Here is a 19,500-nt window from a genome sequence, read left to right on the forward strand (position 1 = left end):
CCAGCCCGGAGTCTAACTCCGGAGGAACAAATGACTCCAAACACTCCAGGGGACACTGACACTTGAATAGGACGATGCCAAGCCTGCAGGAGGCCAGAGCAGTGGAGAGAGTCTACAGAAAATGTGACTTTGTTAAGGACACTCACATCAGTGGCCTTGGAAATAGGCCTGGACATATTGCCCACACAGAGATAGAAAGATAATAGAAGATGTCGATTAGAAACCTCGTAACAGAATAATCAGGCTCATAGTAAGAGATCTCACTACACTCGCCCACATGTTCGACAGTCATATCCATTGTTCGTAGAGTTCGGTTTCAAGGGAGTATCTATAGTTTTGCTTTGTTTTCAAACGATGGACCTTTTTTTTTGAGACTTCTTAGGGAGGCAAGCTTCATGGGTATTGAATAGCTCATCATGGAGCCAGCTTGATGCTCTCAGTTTACAAACCCAGAAAGTGGTGCTTCCATGTGCAGCTGCGGTAACTAGCACCTGGGAGGGAAAACCCCAGCCGTGCTTTTCCGGAGGCTACCATTAACAGGAGCCCTGTGAGGCTGGCACAGGGGGTGCTTGCTGACAGATTCCTGGTTGACCTTGGGTAAGGTGGAGAAGCACAGTGTTGCTGAGTGGCTGGTGACACCACAATCAGTAGCCATGACTTGACAATAAGGAATGCCGTATAGGCTCCATGCATTTGTGTTCTGGTGTCGGGGAAGAATATGGAAAACACCAGGGATGGCTAAACGGACAAACAGGTCTGTCTTGGTAGAAGTACACCCGGAGTAGTCCTTAGAGGCATATGGTGAGACTTCATTTGGCATACATTGGACACGTTGTTAGGAGAGACAAGTCCTTGGAGAAGGACATCATGTTTCATAAAGTAGAGGGGCAGCAAAGAAGAGGAAGGCCCTGAAGGACATGGATTGACACTATGGCCGCAATCGTGTGTACAAGCATCAGACCAGTTGTGAGGATGGTGCAGGACTGGGCGATGTTTTGTTCTGTTGTACATAAGGTCACTGTGGGTTGGAACTGACTCAATGGCTCTCAACAACAACAAACCCATATAGTCTCTTGCTGTTGTTACCAGAGACCCTTTTGGTTCAAACCTAGAGCTGGCCCACTCCCAAAGCCCTGCTGAAGTGCCTGTTGCTTGATGCTTGGCATGGATGTGGTTCGATTATCCTACTGTAGGGCCCCTTTGGATTCTGGGGAGACCCCTGAACTCATATACAACAAGAAGTAGAGTTTATTGGTCCCCTGGAACATTAGTATTAGTTTGGAACAAAATAATTATGATCATATAGGTATTCCTTGCTGTCATAGTTAGGTTTTGTGTCAACTGGGCTGGGCTGGGGTTCTCAGTCATTGGGCAGGAATTCTCCATGATGTGATGTAATGCAATGTAATCAACTTCATGTTGGGATCTATTCTAATATAATCAGCTCTGTGATCAGCCAGTAGTTGTGGTTGAGTGCAGCCGTTTTGATCAGATCACACTCTTGATGCAACTGGAAGAAAGACTCTTTGGGGTATGGTCTGCTCCTTTCTCAGCAGGCTCTGTGGGAAAGCTTGTCACTTCTGTGGGTCTGGATCCTACATCTGGTTTGTTGACCTCCTGTCATATTGTCTGCCGATCCCAGGAACCGTCAGTTTACTACTGACACTGAATTCATTCAACTTTGCATCCACCAGCAGGTCTTCCTGCTTCATCTTCCTATTTCGTGGTTCATTCGCCCCTGCAACTACACGAGCCAGGAGAAACTTTCACCTTGATATCTGATCCACTGACTTGCACCGGATTAGACTTACTCACTGTTATAATGCTGTGAGCTATTGCTTGATGTAAATGTCCTTCTATGTACGTCAACATAGAGGCATCTCTGCTTTTGCTTCGCTAGAGAATTCAGCCTAACACACCTGATTTTCAAAAAATTTGCTTTATGCACTTCAATTTTATCAAAGGTCTATATTAGTCCTTATGTTTGCTAGCCAAAAGAAAATTCAGAAGATTTTATTATTTTTTTTTACCAAAAAATGAAAAATGTAAAACTTGCATTCAAAAATGTCCATGCAGTGAGCTGCCAAAGAGGCAGTGTGCACACTTCTTCCCTGGAAAGTACCTGCAGCATCAGGCCACCATGACTTTGAAGTGGGTCTGTTATTGTAGGTGCTGTGTATCATTTAGTATGATTGGCCTGCTTATGTCTTTTGTGGCTGGGAATAATCCAAACGTTTTCTCATAGGAGGAAACACAGGAAGGAAGTGGGATACATGATGGCACATGGCAGGGAATGCAATGAATGACACGAAACAAGATGTATATGAATTGTTGATTGTAAAATTGATGATGTGCTCTGTAAACCTTCACCCAATTCACAATAAAAGTGTTAATAAAAATGTTTTCTGCTATAAATTCATGGGAATTGCTTCTTTGCTTTACACCATTTTGGCTTTATGAAACGTTTTATAGGAACACTCTAAGTTTGGATAGTGGAAGAGACTGATGTGTATGAAAAACTAATATGAAAGATGGGTGAGTACCTGTATAGATACATACACATCCCTGGATAGTTCAAATAGAGGATCCTCTCAATTACTAACCAAAAGGTTGAAAGATCAAGTCCACCTGGAAAAAAGTTATCTCTTTCTGAAAAACCAACCCTTAAAAATCTATGGAGCATAGTTTTGATCTGGCACACACCAGGTTATCACATGAGTCAGAGTTGGCTGGATGGCAACTGTTTCTGCTTTAACGTGTTTATAGATAGAGATATCTGGACTATGCCTTTTCTAGACTTGGTTTTCATTATTTTTAATCATTTTCATGGGTATGCTGGCCCTTTGGCAGGAACATGTATGGTTCATTTTGCATTCTATGAAATGGAACATTGGCCAAATCCCCAATCAGTTAAAGCAGTTAGCTGAAGTATCCTTTTGAATTGCATTGAGCATCTTCTGCAGGGAAGTAAGTACACACTGAAGGTCTGAAGGTTCACTCTAGGGTTTGATCTGTGAGCCTTTTAGGCAATGAGCTCCCTTGTTCTACACGCACTTGGCATGGGGGCAACACCCCCGTTTGTAATGTTTGCTTTTTCTGACTACTGTGCAACAAACACAGTAGGAGAAGATTTTAGGAGAAATGGCTAAACTGAAATAGAGATTTACTTGATGTCTTAATTGAAACAAGGATGATGGCTTAATTGAAGCAATGTGGGTTACTATAATTGATATATGGAAAACATTCTTTCCCTAGGACTCCCTGTGTGGGTCTCCTCTGGTCTGAGCAGCCTTATTCATTTTTCCCAGTGGCATAGAAACAGGATTTTCAATGCACACTGCAATATGAAAGAGATTGGCAAGGACCACTTGAATGTTTCTTTCAGTTCTAACAGCCCCACTTTCCCTCTTGGTAGTTGTGTGATTTTACTTACTTACCCAGGTAAATTACTTACTTCTCTAAGCTTTTATTTCCTCATTTGAGCGTATTTATTGGTTTGAATGAAGCATATGCTTTTTTAAGACTGATTCTGAACACGAGATAATGAAGAGCCATTCAAAGTGCAAAGCTCCAGACTTGCCGTTGCTTTGGGAGATTTTCAAGTGTGAAATGTGATGCGTGTGGCAGGCTCGTATCAGACCCGGTGTAGAGGGATGGAGTTGCTGATTATTAACATTTGTATATAACACACAGAACAGTCTGGATGCCGGTCCTTTAGTCACGGAGCTTTGGAGTGTGGTTAAAGCAAAGTATGGTGTCCTTGAAAGTTGTTCACTGAAGACAATATAAGATGACCAGACTTGCTTTAATAATGCAACAGAATATGCCAGAAGTGCCTTGATTTATATAAGCAAACTTCATGCACAAAACAGTGACCATCAATGACATTTTTATAAATATAGCCAAATTTTCCTTGTGCTATAGTATACATATTCAGAAATGTTCCACCTTCCTTCCGGTTCATTTGCTAACTGATTGTAGCATCTCTTTATTCTATCCCTGCAACTTTCTTTTTTCTAAAATCAAGATGTTGATAATTTGCGAACAACAAAGGTTAGAAGAGCTAAGGCATAGAGTAAGTGAGTTGGAGAATGACTCGCTTAACGAAGATATAGTGAATATCTAATCTGTGTCCACATGCTGGGGATATCAATCTGGGTAAGACAGAAAGAGACAAGAAAAGAAAAAAAAGGAAAATAAAGAAAGAAAGGAAAATCCCAGTTATCCAAATGCATATTCCTGTGGAAAAGAAAGATAATGCGCGGGAGAAGTGACTAACTGACTAAAAGATGACCAGGCGAACAGAGCCGGGGGACAGGGTGCTCTCTCAGACAGGACTGTCAGAGGCCATTTCTCTAAGAAGGTTGGCGAAGTGTTGAGCATGACTCTCAATGTTTGCTTATTGTGTTTCATTAAAGTAAGACCCACTTCTATGCTAAGGTAAACTTTCCTTATAACAAGGACCTTTGATCATGTGTGAAATAGTGGGAAATTGAAGACTGCTTTATTGTTTATTTCCTAGCAATCTAAATATTAAGATAGACATTCTTTATTAGTTAACATCTAAACATAGCCTACCCCAAAGGAGGAAGGCTGGGTTTGATGACCCTGGTTTCTTTTTGTTAATCAGATTTTATGATTCTCACCAATGCAATGATCAGTTAGCCAATGAGGGGAATCTATTTCCCATCCAGCCAGTTGGAACTGAGATCCAGCAATTGTTTTTTTAATTCTTCCAGGAGATTTGGGACAGAAAACGTTTTTGATAAATACCCCATGCTTTAATTAAAGTTTAGCATTCCCTGCACAAAGGAAATATCTAATAATGTATTATTATGAATCTGCTTAGATAAATAAAGCCACAGAGTGGGCATTTTTTAAGACTTCACGGGAACCATGCATTATTATCCACTCATTTTGCTTTGTTTCTTTAGTAATGTCTGGCGAATGTCCTTTCTCTCCACTCTCCAGTGGAGGGATTCTACAGCCTCCAGTTGCACATACATTTTCCCTTATTTATTTATTTCTCTGCAGTTCTGTAATTGACATTCCATGGACTCTGAAGTTTGACCGAGGCTTAGCACTGCCCACAGGAGCAGAGTTGGGGCAGGGGAATGGGTCGTGAAGACTCTATTTTGTGGCTTACACAGGTGGATATGAACCAAAAATCAGCAGTTGGAATCTCCCAGTCATTCCTCAGCTCTCTGCTGCTCTGGAAAGATTTACACGTTCTGAGACCCTAGGGAGTAGCTCTTCAATGTTCTACAGGGTCACCACAAGTCAGAATCGACTGGAAGGCAGTGGGATTTTTGATTTTGCTGAGACTGAAGAGGTGATCCTTAACAGTAAAATCTGGGAGACAATGGAAAACTTGCACTTTCGAAAAATCTGTATATGCTTACACATATACATGTTACACATATAGCATGTACACATATGTGATATATACACAATATATAACGTACACACATGCATGTAGAAAATGGCGCTGTAAGGAAGGCTAAGGAAGAATTGACACTTTGATTTGCGATGTTGCCCAAGAATATGGAATGTACTCTGGATTGCCAGAAGAATGAAAAAAGTGTGTCTGAGAGGTGTAGCCAGAGAGCCCCTTAGAAGATGGCAAGGCTTCATGTCACCTATCTGGGCGATGTTCTCAGGAGGGACCCTTGCCCAAACAGGACATCACGCTTGTAGAGCAAGAGAAAGAGCCTCAATGAGATGGCCGGAGGCTCAAACACAGCAATGATTGTGAGGCTCACTCAGGACTGGGGAGAGCTTCATTCTATTGTACACAGGGTCATGATGGATTGTTGGCACCTGGTTGGCACCGAACAACAACAACATATACGTGTGTGTGCTTGTGTATATGTTTGTATTTTACATATGTATATACATTTATTTTTATGCAAATAATCCATGCTGTCTACATTTATTTGATCGTACCCTCTCCCTGAAAAATATTTTTGTACATTCTGCTACACTAGTTTACTAGTTTTTTTCCTGTTGCTCTTAGATATATTTTATATGTTGTTTTGCACAGACACGTGCACACACACACACACACACACACACATATAACCATTTTGTTAATCTGACTCACAATGACCCATATGCCAGCTATACTTAAGAATGCCATTAGTAATGTTTGTACAATTCTTCTTGATATGATTGAACTATTGACTCAAATTGTATGATATTTGCATTATGTGCCAATAAAACTGTTTTTTAAGGAGAATGCCAGTAGAGCAGTAAAATTAAATCTTATTAAATCCTGACCCTCGAATTTTTTAGAATTATGTATGCTAATACACAAAAAACACTTTTGTCTCATGCCAAAGCACAATGGTTGTCTTATGAAAACACACTGTGAATGTTTTATTTAGGAACTGACCTCGCTAGTTTGTTTGCTTGTTTTCAGTGAACACTATGTTTTCTTGAAACAAACATGCACACTTTGATTATTCAGACTTGAGTGTTTGGCAGACATTTTCTGAAAAAGAAGTAAGAGGTAGACCTGTTTTTATTGCCAATGATAATATTTAAGCTTTCCAAAAAATTAAAATTTGAAGTGCTTGTATTTTCTGTTGTGCACTTGACTTCCAAGTATTTGAAACTTTTCTTTCTGATAAGGTTCATGGTTGTACTCACAAATGTGACTTGTGATATTATATGGTGAGGTATCAAAATGTGGTGTATCTGTGTAACTCATTGACCCTGTTTCCCATATGACCAAAGTGTGATGTTACCAAACTAAGCAAGGTAAAAAGATCCATGCTTAGTTCAATGTAGCCCAACAGAATCTTTGCAATACCAGTGCATGAAAGTTTTACTGCTGTAGTGTCAGATTCTTCTTTAAGAAACTCTCATTTGTGGAATGTCACATTGTACCAAAGAAAACACCCACACTTCACGGAAAAGGCTACTAAGATACCCCTTTCCTTTTCAACTGAATTATCTCTGTGAGGCCACACTTTCTTCTTATGCTTTGACCAAAACAACCTCTCGCAAGCATTAACTACACAGGCAAATATGAGACTACAGCTGTCTTCTACTAAGCCAGATATTAAAGAGATTTGCAAAAATGCAAAGCAATGCTAAATTGGCTTTGCTTGCAAACATGTGTTTTTCATAAAATGTTATTTATGTTCATCCCATGGGCTTATCGTTGTCTTTAAATGACATAATACATAAATAAATTTAAAATGTCTCAGCCCTAATTTCTGAAATGGTAAATCCCACTAGCTATATACCCATGGACTAATATGGGGGACTCAATCATTTTCAAGACAGGAAGGGACCCTGACACCTAAAACTTTAAAAGCTGTTTCTTGAGACCAAACTTCTGACTTTACAGATGGGTAAACTCAGGACAGGGTAGGTGATTGATCACTTCCGTAAGGTTCCAATTGCGACTAGACCCCCATCTCTGCAAACTATTATTCCGTTTGTTCTTCTACACTGCTAAATATGACTGGAGACCCTGGTAGTGCAGTGGTACTTGCCTGGCTGTTAACAGAAAGGTAAATGGTTCAAACCCTAGAATGAGAATGTCTAGCTTTAAATGGCAAGCTGCCTTTAACTGTGTGACTTTTTGCAAATTATTTCACCTCTCTCACTGTCATTTCTTATCAATAAAATAGGTATAACAATAACACTTTTATAAGATTATTGTGGTGAAAAACAAATTTAGTGGACTTCAAGATAACGGCATATTATTTTTTTCAATTTAAAATATTTTATAGTGTCTTTTGGTAATTTACAAAGCAAATTAGGCTCCCATTTAATAAGTTCTCAACATATTGTTCAATAGTATTGGTTACATTTTTTGATATTGTGTCAATATTCTCATTGTTTCAATTTTGGTTGTTCTATTTCTGTAAATCTAGCTTCCCTACCCCTTCAACCCCTCCACTTTTTCATCTTTGTTTGGTGTGAATGTTTACCATTTGGTCTCATATAGTGTTGCCAGCCTTGGCAACACTGTAGGGCAGTCCCACGTGGTCCTTTTGGGTTTCTATGCTGCAGAATTGATACAATGGAATTTGGTTTGCTTTTTAAAGCACCTCCATATGAATAATCAGATATTCTCTGATGAAAACGCTGAGTGGGAGTCGGCTCTGACGAAGGACAGCTAACAACGGGCTACCTTGCAGCCTGGGAATAAGAGCCTCTCGGAAGGCGAGAGGCGAAGAGGATGGAGGGTCTGAGGGGACAAGTGGGGCGACAAGTTGAGGAAGAGCAGTATCTACTTCACACTGTAGGCCTCGTTTTCAGAAATACACCGCCCTTTCCCTTACCTCGGTGTCTGTCCCTAGGGAGTTTGCCCGGTGGAAAGTAAACAGCCTGGCTCTGGAAAGGAAGGACTTTTTCAGTTTGCCGTTGCCTCTCGCCCCGGAGTTTATCCGGAACATCCGCCTCCTGGGCCGTAGACCTAACCTACAACAGCTGACGGAAAACCTCATCAAAAAGTACGGCACTCATTTCTTGCTTTCCGCCACCCTTGGAGGTAAGGAACACCATGGTCCCACACTTATCTGTCCCCCGTCATTAGACATCGTTTTAAGACCCATCGACTGTAGACCCGACCATATTGCTCTTCTAGGTCTATTATTGCAAGAGAGATGGCTTGCTTTCTGGTTTGTCGCGGAGAACCGTTCAGAAGCCCTAGGGCCATAGTGGATGACTTGCTGGGCTGCTGACCGCAAGGCCAGCCCTTCGAAAGCCCAGACACTCCACTGAAGAAAAGAGGAGGCTTTCTCCTCCCGTCAGGACGTACAGTCTCAGAAACCCACAGGGGCAGTTCTACTCTGTCCTGTAGGGTCACTTGGGTCAGAATCAACTAGATGGCAGTGAGGGTTTTGTTTGTTTTGGACAAGTTCAGTTCTTGACTTCCAAATTCACCCCAAAGCCTGGAGACTTACTTACAAGCCACCTGCTGAGGAAGGGCAGGATTTGAGGAGGTTGGGGATCAACATGTGTTTACCAAGCATGTGCCAGCAGGGGGCGCTCCCAGTTTTCCTTTGACTGAACTATCTAACCCTGAGGCTTCGCCCTAGCCTAATATTTGCTGACTACAGTTGTCAAATTCATAGACAAACATCTTTTAAAAGCAGATGCTGTGGAGCTCCTGACCCCTGCTTCCTCTCTATAAGGATTGGTAATCAGTCAAACCACTTCTAATGTGTTCAAAACTCTAGGCTTGATGGGGGTGGGGTAGGGGTGGGGATGGTGCAACAGGAGGTTAGGAACCAGGGCAGAATCAGAAGTTAGATGAAGGTAGACTTTTCTGTAAGATTTAGTTTGCTGTCTGGTGGATAACAAGAAGCTCCTGAAAGGTTTGGGCGAGTTCCCTGCATGTGGTAGGGGCTGAGTATTTGATGGGGAGGAGGAAGCTGAGCTTCAAGTTGTTTTTCCTTTCTGCGGGAGCAGAAATATGCCGAGGGACTGATCATAAACAACTTGAGAGGGAGAAGTCTGTCTTCCCCAAGGAGGGACATTGCCAGACATCGAGATCAACAGGGGCAGTCAGTGGGGTGGGTTGAGCTTTAGGAGACTTAAAGCACTATGGGTAAGAAAGGAAGTCTGTCAGGCAATGAAGCCGAAGCCAGTTCCCCTGTGGGGAAAGGGGGTGACAGCAGGGGCAGTCGGCTCCCTCTTAGTTCTGATTATTCTAACCAAGGGTTTCGTGTTCCTATGCATATGGGACTAGTGAGCAGAAGACCACGTCAATGAACGTATGTTGTTTTCTCTAGGAGAAGAATCCCTGACAATATTTGTGGACAAGAGGAAGCTGAGTCGGAAGACAGAGACGGGAGGAGGTGTCCCTGTGGCCGTGGGCAGCGGGAACAGCTCTGCTGTGTCCCTGGAGACCCTGCACCAGTTGGCAGCCTCCTACTTCATCGACAGAGAGAGCACACTGCGACGGCTGCATCATATCCAGATAGCCACCGGGGCCATCAAGGTAAGGACCTGAGAGGGACGAGCAGGGCAGATGTGGGGCGGGGGAATCCCAGAGGTTCTCTCTGGTGGGCGGGGGGGCAGGTCGCCCACAGCCTTCGCTGCCTCTACGTCAGCCTGGCCTGCCTGAACTAAAAGCGAAGGACACCTGATGGAAGGTACAATCGACCCTTCCATGTGGTCTGGTTTCCCCATTCTACAGCACACAGTCATGTACCACCTGCATCTACTCATGCACGTGCCACTCTACTCAAGTAGCGTCTACTCTGGCTCCCGCTGGGCGACTGGAGTGGAAAAGACAGACAAGAGCACTCCCTGCTCTCAGACAAGTTCTAGTCTAGAGGGAGGTGAGGAGAATAAGCTTTTCTTTTAAATCAAAGACATTTCAAATAACGATAGAAAGAAGACTGATTTCCTGGGGAGAAAGGAGGGAACAGCTAATAGGAGCTCTCTTGATCAGGAGAAAGCGTTCTGTGTGTAGATCTGCGAGAAGAAACAGTACCTACGAGGTCCTGAGAAGAGAACCAGCTGGGCGTCCTGGCGGGACACCGAGAAGAATGTTGCGCCACTTGCAGGACAGGAGGTTGAGAAGTAGTCTGGGGCTAGATTCCATGCTTGTGGTAGGCAGTGCTTATATAATTAAAAGTGGGATGGAAATCGTTGGAGAGTTTTAAGCAGGGGAGTCATGGGATTGTGTGTATGTAAGTCGTGCACTTATAATAATTATGACCCCCCACCCCTACAGCTACTCTATTACATCAAGACACTTTCTAGGAACGTGCATGTTAGGGGAGAGAAAATGAGTGACAACACAAAGCTTAGGAATGCTGGTTATACCTTTACTCTGAGTACATGGCTGGGCTGGAGAGTAGAAGTGAGCCTTGTCTTTTATCCCATCTGAAAGTGAGCATGATTTTCCCATTTATTTATCCCACCAATTGATATTTATTGAGCGCCTATGTGGCAGACACGATTCTGGTTTGAGGAAATACAAGAGTGAACAAGACAAAACAAAATCTCCCTGCCCTCATGAAGCTTCCACGTCAGCGCAGAGACATCATTAGATCAATGTGTAATATCAGATGGTGATTAAAGGTATGAAAAGATAAAGGCAGGTAGGGGATAGAGTGACAGAACAGTGTATGTTGGAGGGGGCTTGTCTGAGAGGCTGAATGAAGGGAGGGAGTGGACCCATGGACATCTTGAAGGACTGCATGTTTGCAGAGAAAACAGCCATTTCTGACGCCCTGAGGTTGGCATGTGTCTGATATGCTACAGGAACCCCAAGGAAGGCAGTGCTGAAATGGAGTGAACGGGCAGTGGGGAGTTAAATGGGAGGTGGTGTTGCAGAGGTTGTAGGAGCTAGATCAAGAAGGGTCTTCCTAAGTAAGGAGGAGGGCAGAAGAAGAGGATCTTCTAGAACAATACCAGTGGTTAAAGTGAGAAATCATAGTGGGTTGGGCAAAGGAAGTGGCACACAGGTGGGGAGAAATTAGAATGTTCAAAATATAACTAGACGGTAGAACTTAAAGTTTAACCTAAAAGATTGGAAGAAAGAAAACACAAATAAATACAAGATTTTTTTTTTTGGCCAGAGAAACCATGATTTCACTTACTGAGAGGAATCATAGATTTGAAGCAAATAAATCAAGAATTTGTTTGTGCACATTGAACTTGACATGTAAAATAGGCATCCAGATAGAGATGTCTCCCTGCAGGCAGTTGGATATAATGCCAGGGCTTCAAGAGAAAGGTCATGATTTGGGAACATAAATTTGGCATCCAAGTAAACACATATGTCGGTGGTGTCTATAACTAGGGTGCATGAAGAACTTAACTCCAAGAGAATATGTGTAGTTAGAAAAGCAGCCCTAAGGTGGAGGTATGAGGCACCCCAATATTCAGACATTAAGAAGGATGAGACAAAAAAGGATGAGACAGAACAGAGAAGGGTGATGAAAACCAGGTTAAATGGAGTCATCACAACCAGCCGAAGAAATGGTTCCCCAGAGAAAGTCAACAGCTGTGTTAAAGCTGTTAAGAGGCCAATAAGGTGAAGATTCAGAATTGACCTTGGATTTGACAACAAAACAATCACTGGCAACCTGGATGAGAGTGGCATGGAGAGTATAGAATATTCAAGGGAGAAAGCATAGTCAGGCATCAGAGACAGAAACCCCTCTCTAAGGGTTCCGTTGTAAAGACATAGGAAAATAGGTGGTGGCTTAAGAGTTATAAGGGGTCAGGGCGGTGTGGTTTTGTTTTTAAGATGATAGATATGTCCGCATATTGTATAGCAGTTGCAATGATTCCATCGGAAAGTTTGATTTCCGTTTCAAACTGATGATGAAGGAGAAACAGAAGATCCTTGCAGAGAAAATTCACGGAGTAAGTGAGAGGGGTTGATACTCTGCATGAATAGAAGGATTGGTCATATATAGGAACATGCATATTTTTCCTTATAATAAGGTGCACTATGGATTATGCAAGGACAAATGCAGGTGGGATGGTAGATGCAGTGGTGTGGGAGATGAGGATCTTCTCTTCTGAAGGATCCTATTATCTTCTGATTGATTCTCGTTCCTTGATGAAATAAGCAGAGACCTTAAATGTAAGGATGGAGAAGGGACTGCTGAAGAGAGAAAGGAATGAAGGAAATGATCTTGGAGAAAGGATGTCAATTGACTAGCTGAATGTAGTGGATTGCTGGGCAGCACTACGGGCTCACTTGAGACTTGTGGTCATAATTATAACATGAAACTAATCAGTATAGTTACAAGTCTTATCAGCTACATTTAGCAATTCCTGTACAGGCATTCATGGAATAGATGTAGAATTCGGTTTAACTAAAGTGTGTGTGTGTGTGTGTGTGTGTGTGTGTGTGTGTGTGTGTGAACATGCAGAGGACGAAGAAAGAGACAGAGGAATTGAGAATCCATGAAGGGGAGTGATTACAGTGACAACCACATGAATCTAAGTTTGGCACTGAGGGCAGTCAGGACATTAAGGGTTTATAGAATGGGAAAAGTTGATCAAGTCAAAGGATTAAAAGGCCAAATATGTTTGATGACTTCTTGGAGGTAAGGGGCTAGAGAAATGGGAGAGTATTATGCTACAATCGAGATTATGGAAGGGTGGTAATTACCATCAATATCAGGTTCTGGGGCAGGGATGTCTTGGATAGGGCTGGAACACCAGTGAGATGAGGGGGTCTGGGAACTCAAAAGCCAGCTGTTGAAGGATTATCTATGCAAGGTCATAATATCAGATGCAAGGTCAATCTGACTGGTACAGACAGCGGTGGCAAGAAAGTAAGGTTAATACTAAAAATCCTCAATGAATGAGATTAATAAGAAAACTTTTTACTGAGAAAGGGTAGTGGATAGTAGAGTTCGGATGAAACATCCTGCCAATGGGGTACAGGTGCTGAAGGAGGAACAGCGGTCAGGATATTACTCATAATAAAGAGCATGGAGGATCCACCTCGAGCCCACATCTAGGAATGTGAGTTTTTCGGGAAAGATGGCAGCCCTCAGGGTCAGCCAAGCTGTGATGAGAACACCAAGACAAGGAGTCTACAAAGAGGCCGAGGTGACAGGGTCTTGTTCGGAGGGCTCAATGTCTGTTAAAGGGACAGAGTCCGACTAGGGGATGTTCCCCTTTAGCCCAGGAATGGGTTCTGACCACACAAGTGGTGTTGACACCGCAGTGGTAAAGATGTGGTAGTCTTGCCAGGCAATGAACAGTATGCCTGGGACCCATCCCTTGACACTCTTCTTAATGCTTCTCTCCAGTCTTTAAGCTGTCCGACTTCAAGGCCATAGTTAAAACTAGTCATCAAACATAGAGAGAAGGGGTGAGGAAGTTGTCTGCTCCTGCAAGGATTTGGGCTTGGAAAGCCTACCTAGGCCTCTCTGAGTCAGGACGAACTGCAAGGCCATGGCCAGCATCCTTAAATAACTTCATTTCTTTTCTCATCTGGTTTAGATGGTTTGGTCTACTATTGAAAGCACTCCCTTGAGTAAATCTTCAATTTACCCTCGGCTACTTTGCCGTGCTTACCTGCCATTCCACTAATTCAGGACCTCATCAACTCTTACCTGATTTTCCTGCGCTACCCGTTTAACCAGTATTCCCATCTACATCCTAAACTCTTCTCCCTAATTCAGTCTTGATTCTGTTATCATGACTGTACTTCCTATTACCCCCAAGGTTAAAACCCCTTCATGGTTCTCAACAGTACTTGGGACAGAGCCCAAACCACTGTGTCATGGCATTAGTGTGACACAAGGGAGTAAGCAGTCTCAGCTCTACCATTGCTCATGATGAGGTTTGTGACAAGTTTCCAAATTTTTCTGGACCTTAATTTTCTTGTCCTAAAATTGTTGGACAAGTCTACTTTGAAGAGTAACTAACTAACTAAATGGCGATACTATATGTGTGGGTGTGTTTGTGTATGTGTGTGTGTGAAATATCAACCATATCACACTTAGAGCTTGAGACGTAGTAATTACTCTTCTTCTGAACCGAGCTACAAACTATTGAAGATGTATCCCGGCTGTCTTTCTGGTCTCATCTCTCAACAGTCTTTCCTGGCCATTGCCCGTCTCCATCCCGCATCCTTCACAGTCCGCCCATAAGCTGTGGCCGAGTCATGCTCTTCCCCTGGCATTTGCTGTTTGCTTTTCTTGAAAGGTTTCTCTGTTCATCCGAGTGCTTCTTACTTACACTTCTTTAAAAAAATTTTTTAATTTAAATCATTTTATTGCAGGCTCGTACTACTCATATCACAATCCATATATACATCCATTGTGTCAAGCACATTTGTACATTTGTTGCCCTCATCATTCTCAAAACATTTACTTTCCACTGGAGCCCTTGCTTACACGTCTTTGATCCTCTAAAAGGTACCTCTTTTGTGAAGCCTTCGCTGGCTCCCCAGGTAAATAAATTCTCCTCTTCACTATTTCAAGCATATGCCTCTTTTATGGAACTTATTATTTTAACTGCAACTTCAAGTCAACAAACTCTCCACATGAAACTGTCCAGTTGTCCTGGGAAGGACTGGGTCCTGTTCACCTTTGATTCCCAGTCGCCAGTTGAGAGGTTGCCATGTGATGGCTAGTGAGAAGGCGTTTGTTGGATGAATGCATAGACCATCACATCCCTAAGCGTGCCATCTTCCACCAAGGTTAGGATCTTCTGCTCAGTGTGTGGGGAAGTGCATGGAAACGTGCTTAGTTGGACAAACTAGAAATATACCCAAGGGAGCTCCCGCCGGAGATGGCACATTATCAGGACTCTGACAGAGAATCGCATGGTTCTCCAAGGAGAGGACACTACATTCAGTTCAGACCCTGAAACTTAGAGAAGGAGGTCACACTCCCATTCTTGTGGGAACACACATTGCTGCCTTTGCATGTGCACCTGCTCATCTCCCCGCTTCTCTTGTGAGAGTGATTTCCCCCGTTGTGCTTGACTCTTTTGTGTCTGGGTAACTTCAACTTGCATGTAGCTTTGCCTACCATGGAGTTGATCCTGGGCTTGATGGGACATGTTTGTTCCATTTTATCTCTTAGCAAGTACCCCCCAGGGCAGAGACCACGCCCCTATGCATTCAGTCTCAGTTCCTGGCACATGACGGATGCTATTTATTCACTCAATATTTTAAGTGTCCAGAACCTCCTTTTAATTGTTTTTCTCAATATCATCATGGTAAAATACCTCAAGGGAAAAAAAGAATTCTATCTTAGAGTTCACCATTAGTCCAAAACAGGGCATGAAGGTTATAAAGTTTTAATCATGGCTGTCTAGACCCACAGTTTCTGAAAGTTAATGGGTAGTGGAGTAAGGGGTGGTCGGGACCCCTAAGCTGTGCCTCATATTGTGCCTGTGAGTGTACTTCCCAGGACAAAGGTCACTTGACATCTTCTCAGCAGTGCTCCAATCACAAGTTGAATGTGCGATGACTATTGGGCTCGCACTAGGCTGAGGGATTTAGACTTTGCAATGGCAAGAAGCACGGCAGGTTCTCTCTGTGGGATGCAATTCAGAGAACACTTGGAAAACCAGGATCAGCTAGTTTCTCACACACATCCACTCCCCTCGGTCCCTATCTCTGCATCAGAGACCTAATGGGACTCTCCACGTGCAGGCTTCCACTCAGCAGCCAAAGAGTGTGATTGTCCATCACCTCCCACCTCTGCTTACTTAGCTGAGTGGACCTGCCCATCTTGTCCTGGCAGGAAGGGTGTTCCATAGGAGACCCTCTCTTTGCTTTAAAACACGCCGTAGCTATAGCGCTATCCAATGAGGGCGAGCTAAGAAACTTACAGCATATCCTTGACAACTAACCATTCCATTGGTGCCTCGATATGTGTCACCTACTTCTCACAACTGAACATTCTTCAACAGTAGCTAAGCCAGTTTCCAGAATCACTATTAAACTGGGTGGCATGGAGGCACCCCAATATCCAGAGAGTTATTCTAACCACCTTAACCCCTCCCATCTGTCTCCTTGATCTTAACCAAAGGGTTTTGCACCTCAGAAGTCTCACAAGCCCCGCTGCAGCACGAGGCTGGGTGCCTTTACTGATCACTCAACATTTTTCAGTTCTATCAGTTGTGAAACATTGTGACTATCACAGCCGACTCTACCGCAGGGGAGGGGGCAGGGTGAGACCATGTGGCATCACTGTGGTTCACTGCCACGCTGGCCCCATCACGGGGCTCTCACGCACAGTGGACACAGACTGTTGTGACCCATAGGCTCTTCATTGGCTCATTTCCAGGAGCATATAGGCTTTTCCTTTGAGTGCAGTGGTTCTCAGCCTTCCCAATGCCGCCACTCTTCAATACTGTTCCTCCTGTTGTGGTGACCCCCCAACCATACAATTATTTTCATTGCTGCTTCACAATTGTCATTTTGCTACTGTTATGAATCATCATGTAAATTTCTGATATGCAGGATGTATTATCATTGTTACAAATTGAACATAATTAAAGCACAGGGATTAATCATAAAAATATGTAATTATATACTGTGAAATATTTATTTCAAATTACACATAATGAAATTCTGTCTTGAAGCATGGTGTAGCATGGTTCATAGTCTTCACGCTGGGTACTCTATGTGGTCATATCTGCATGTGGGCGGACCCAGCTGGAGTCAGATAGAGGAGTGGTGTCTCAGTTCCTAAGACCATTGGAAATATGTTTTCCAGTTTTCTTAGGTAACCCCTGTGAAAGGATCGTTTGACCCCCCCAAAGGGGTTGTGAACCACAAGATGAGAACCGTTGTCCTAGACTCTCTTAATCTGGAAGCTCTACTGAAATCTGTACACCACCCTAGCAACACAGAAGCCCCCACTGACAGACAGGTGGCTCCTGCACTGAGTTGCAGTTGGCCAGGAGTCGAATCTGGGTCTCCTGCAGAGAAGGTGAACGCTGTACTGGTGATTCACCACCGCCCCGCCCCTCACGTGTCAAGACTTTGCAACCTGTAAAGGGTTGTATAATTTTACGTCCTGTCCATGATTTCCTGAAAAGGATCAGGCTCCTAAAGGAGGCACGAGGACTGGCCTTTAGTTGTAGCTCACTTTCGATTTAATCAAAGTGGAAGCACGGATGAGGAGGAGAGTGTTTGAGATGCTTGTGAGCTAACCGAAAAAGGCCCACACGGAGCTCGCGTGGCCCCCAGACCCAGCAAAAGCCCGTGTTTCCCACAAGGCATCCTGAAGGGGGGCTTGTCCACATTCTTCACCGTGACTGTCTGTGCCCCCAGTCTACAGCTTTCTAAAGCTCTCTTTGCCCAGCCCTATCACTCCCATGTAAAAGCCCATTTTCCTGGCCGCTGAGCATTGGAGTTGTCCCTTCAGGTAAGACAAGAGCAGGAGGAGGGTAGATTCTCCAGAAGAGGGTTCACAGGTCTGATATTTCTGGAAAATTGGATGAGCTAATGAACCTGCGATCCATTTGTTCTTTGTGAAGGTAAGTGGGCTCTGTCAACAGACCAGTTAGCAGGCAATTATTTTCCCATTCTGAACACTTATCTGAGGTGCTCTTTGAATGTGTGTGCCTGAGTGAACTGCACCTTCCATCACCTCTGTGGGCTCCCTTCCTTAGGTGCTGGAGATGCCGCCAGGGCCTCCGTCCCTCAGGGGAGCCCAGGTCATCTGGGTGACTCAAGGCAAAATTTGCATGGGCCCTCTTCAGTCCCCTCTCTCCTCCGTACTTCTGAGTTCCCTAGGGAGGACAGAAAGGTTCTCAGAGGCGGATGGCCAAGGAAAGGGTAATGGCTTTGAGAGGGACCCAGTGAAACATGAGTGAACTTTCCTGCTATGAGCAGAGCGGGTCTGAGATGCTCCCCTGGTAAGAGACGGGCCTGGGAGTCCTGGTCTCTGCGGCTTCGCGTTCTCACCCTTATGCCACAATAACCAAATCCGTAGTGACTGACACCTTTTCAGTGGCATACCAATGGATTGTCCTCCAGTGGAACCAATCTTTGGGAAAATAAACAGAGCAAAGTTGCTCTTGTTGTTTAAAGCATCCAAAGTACTGTCAAAGGTAGTGGGCAGAAGAATTGGTGGTAGGTAGGGATGGCGTGGAGATGAAATGTTCCATGTGTGGCTGGACTGTGACATCTCCCATTCCTTAGGAGACATGCTACTTCCAGATAAGGTGCACTAGTGCTCTTGCTGCCTAGACGGGGTGCTGGTGAGATATCGATCTGGGATGGTGGATGGAAAAGTCATGGCTAAACTCATGCAGCGTGGTGCCAGTCTCCCTGGAGGCAAGGACAGACAATCTCCCAAATACTTGAATCCACATTGGCCCCCAGGCTACTCCACGCCAAGATGTGCAGACTTTCCAGAAGAGCAGGACTAGTGCTTCCTTAACCATGGATTATCTGATTGCGACTTTAGTACCCTAGATAAGACTTCACCTTAAAATGAAGCTGGCTCTGCCTCCCCACTGCAGCCTGACCAGGAGGCCACCACCCACGCTCCCAATGGAGACATTACTAAGAGCCTATGGTCCTCCTGTGGAGAGAGGCAGACCTTGGGGCTCTAGAAACATCTCTACTTACCTTATTGGCAATGGCTATACGTAGTGTATTTACCTGGGATTTCTAGATAATCCTTGGATATTTGCTAAATGTTTACATTTGTGATTGGATGAAAGGTGGAAAAAAATAATTTGCCACAGGACACTTCACATTAGCTGGGATCAAATGGTTAAAGGAGGGGGAAGGAATGTAAATCTATGATGAGACGCCCCCTCCTCACCCCTCCCCGGACAGGCAGACAGCCCTATCAGAGGGATGAGGAAGGCTGATGGGGAAAGGAGTCAGGAGAGGGGAAGCGAGCACATACGTCGTGGGGGAGCACAACTGCATGACTGTTGGTAGGAAAAGTGGGAGGACCGACCTCCAATTGTAGGGAAGAACGACTGAAAATGTTTTGGGGACCCTATGTAGGGAGTGTTATTGGTGGTGTGCACTAAAAGGGCCATATTGCCCTGGGCTTCTGTGTGCATCCT

General features: G+C 44.0%; 1 protein-coding gene across 1 annotated transcript in view; it reads left to right on the top strand.

Annotated features, from left to right (window-relative positions):
* The window catches only part of BRINP2 (BMP/retinoic acid inducible neural specific 2), a 143,713-nt gene that overhangs the window by 103,782 nt on the left and 20,431 nt on the right, over window positions 1–19,500 (top strand). Inside the window, exons 3-4 of the mRNA XM_045297973.1 lie at window positions 8,319–8,509; window positions 9,756–9,964. Of these exons, the coding sequence (XP_045153908.1) occupies window positions 8,319–8,509; window positions 9,756–9,964 (400 nt within the window). The remainder of the gene's footprint in view (window positions 1–8,318; window positions 8,510–9,755; window positions 9,965–19,500) is intronic.

Source organism: Echinops telfairi, unplaced genomic scaffold (genome assembly GCF_000313985.2).
Source record: "Echinops telfairi isolate 266 unplaced genomic scaffold, ASM31398v2 ScPeMD7_7424;HRSCAF=8462, whole genome shotgun sequence".
Lineage (NCBI taxonomy): Eukaryota > Metazoa > Chordata > Mammalia > Afrosoricida > Tenrecidae > Echinops > Echinops telfairi.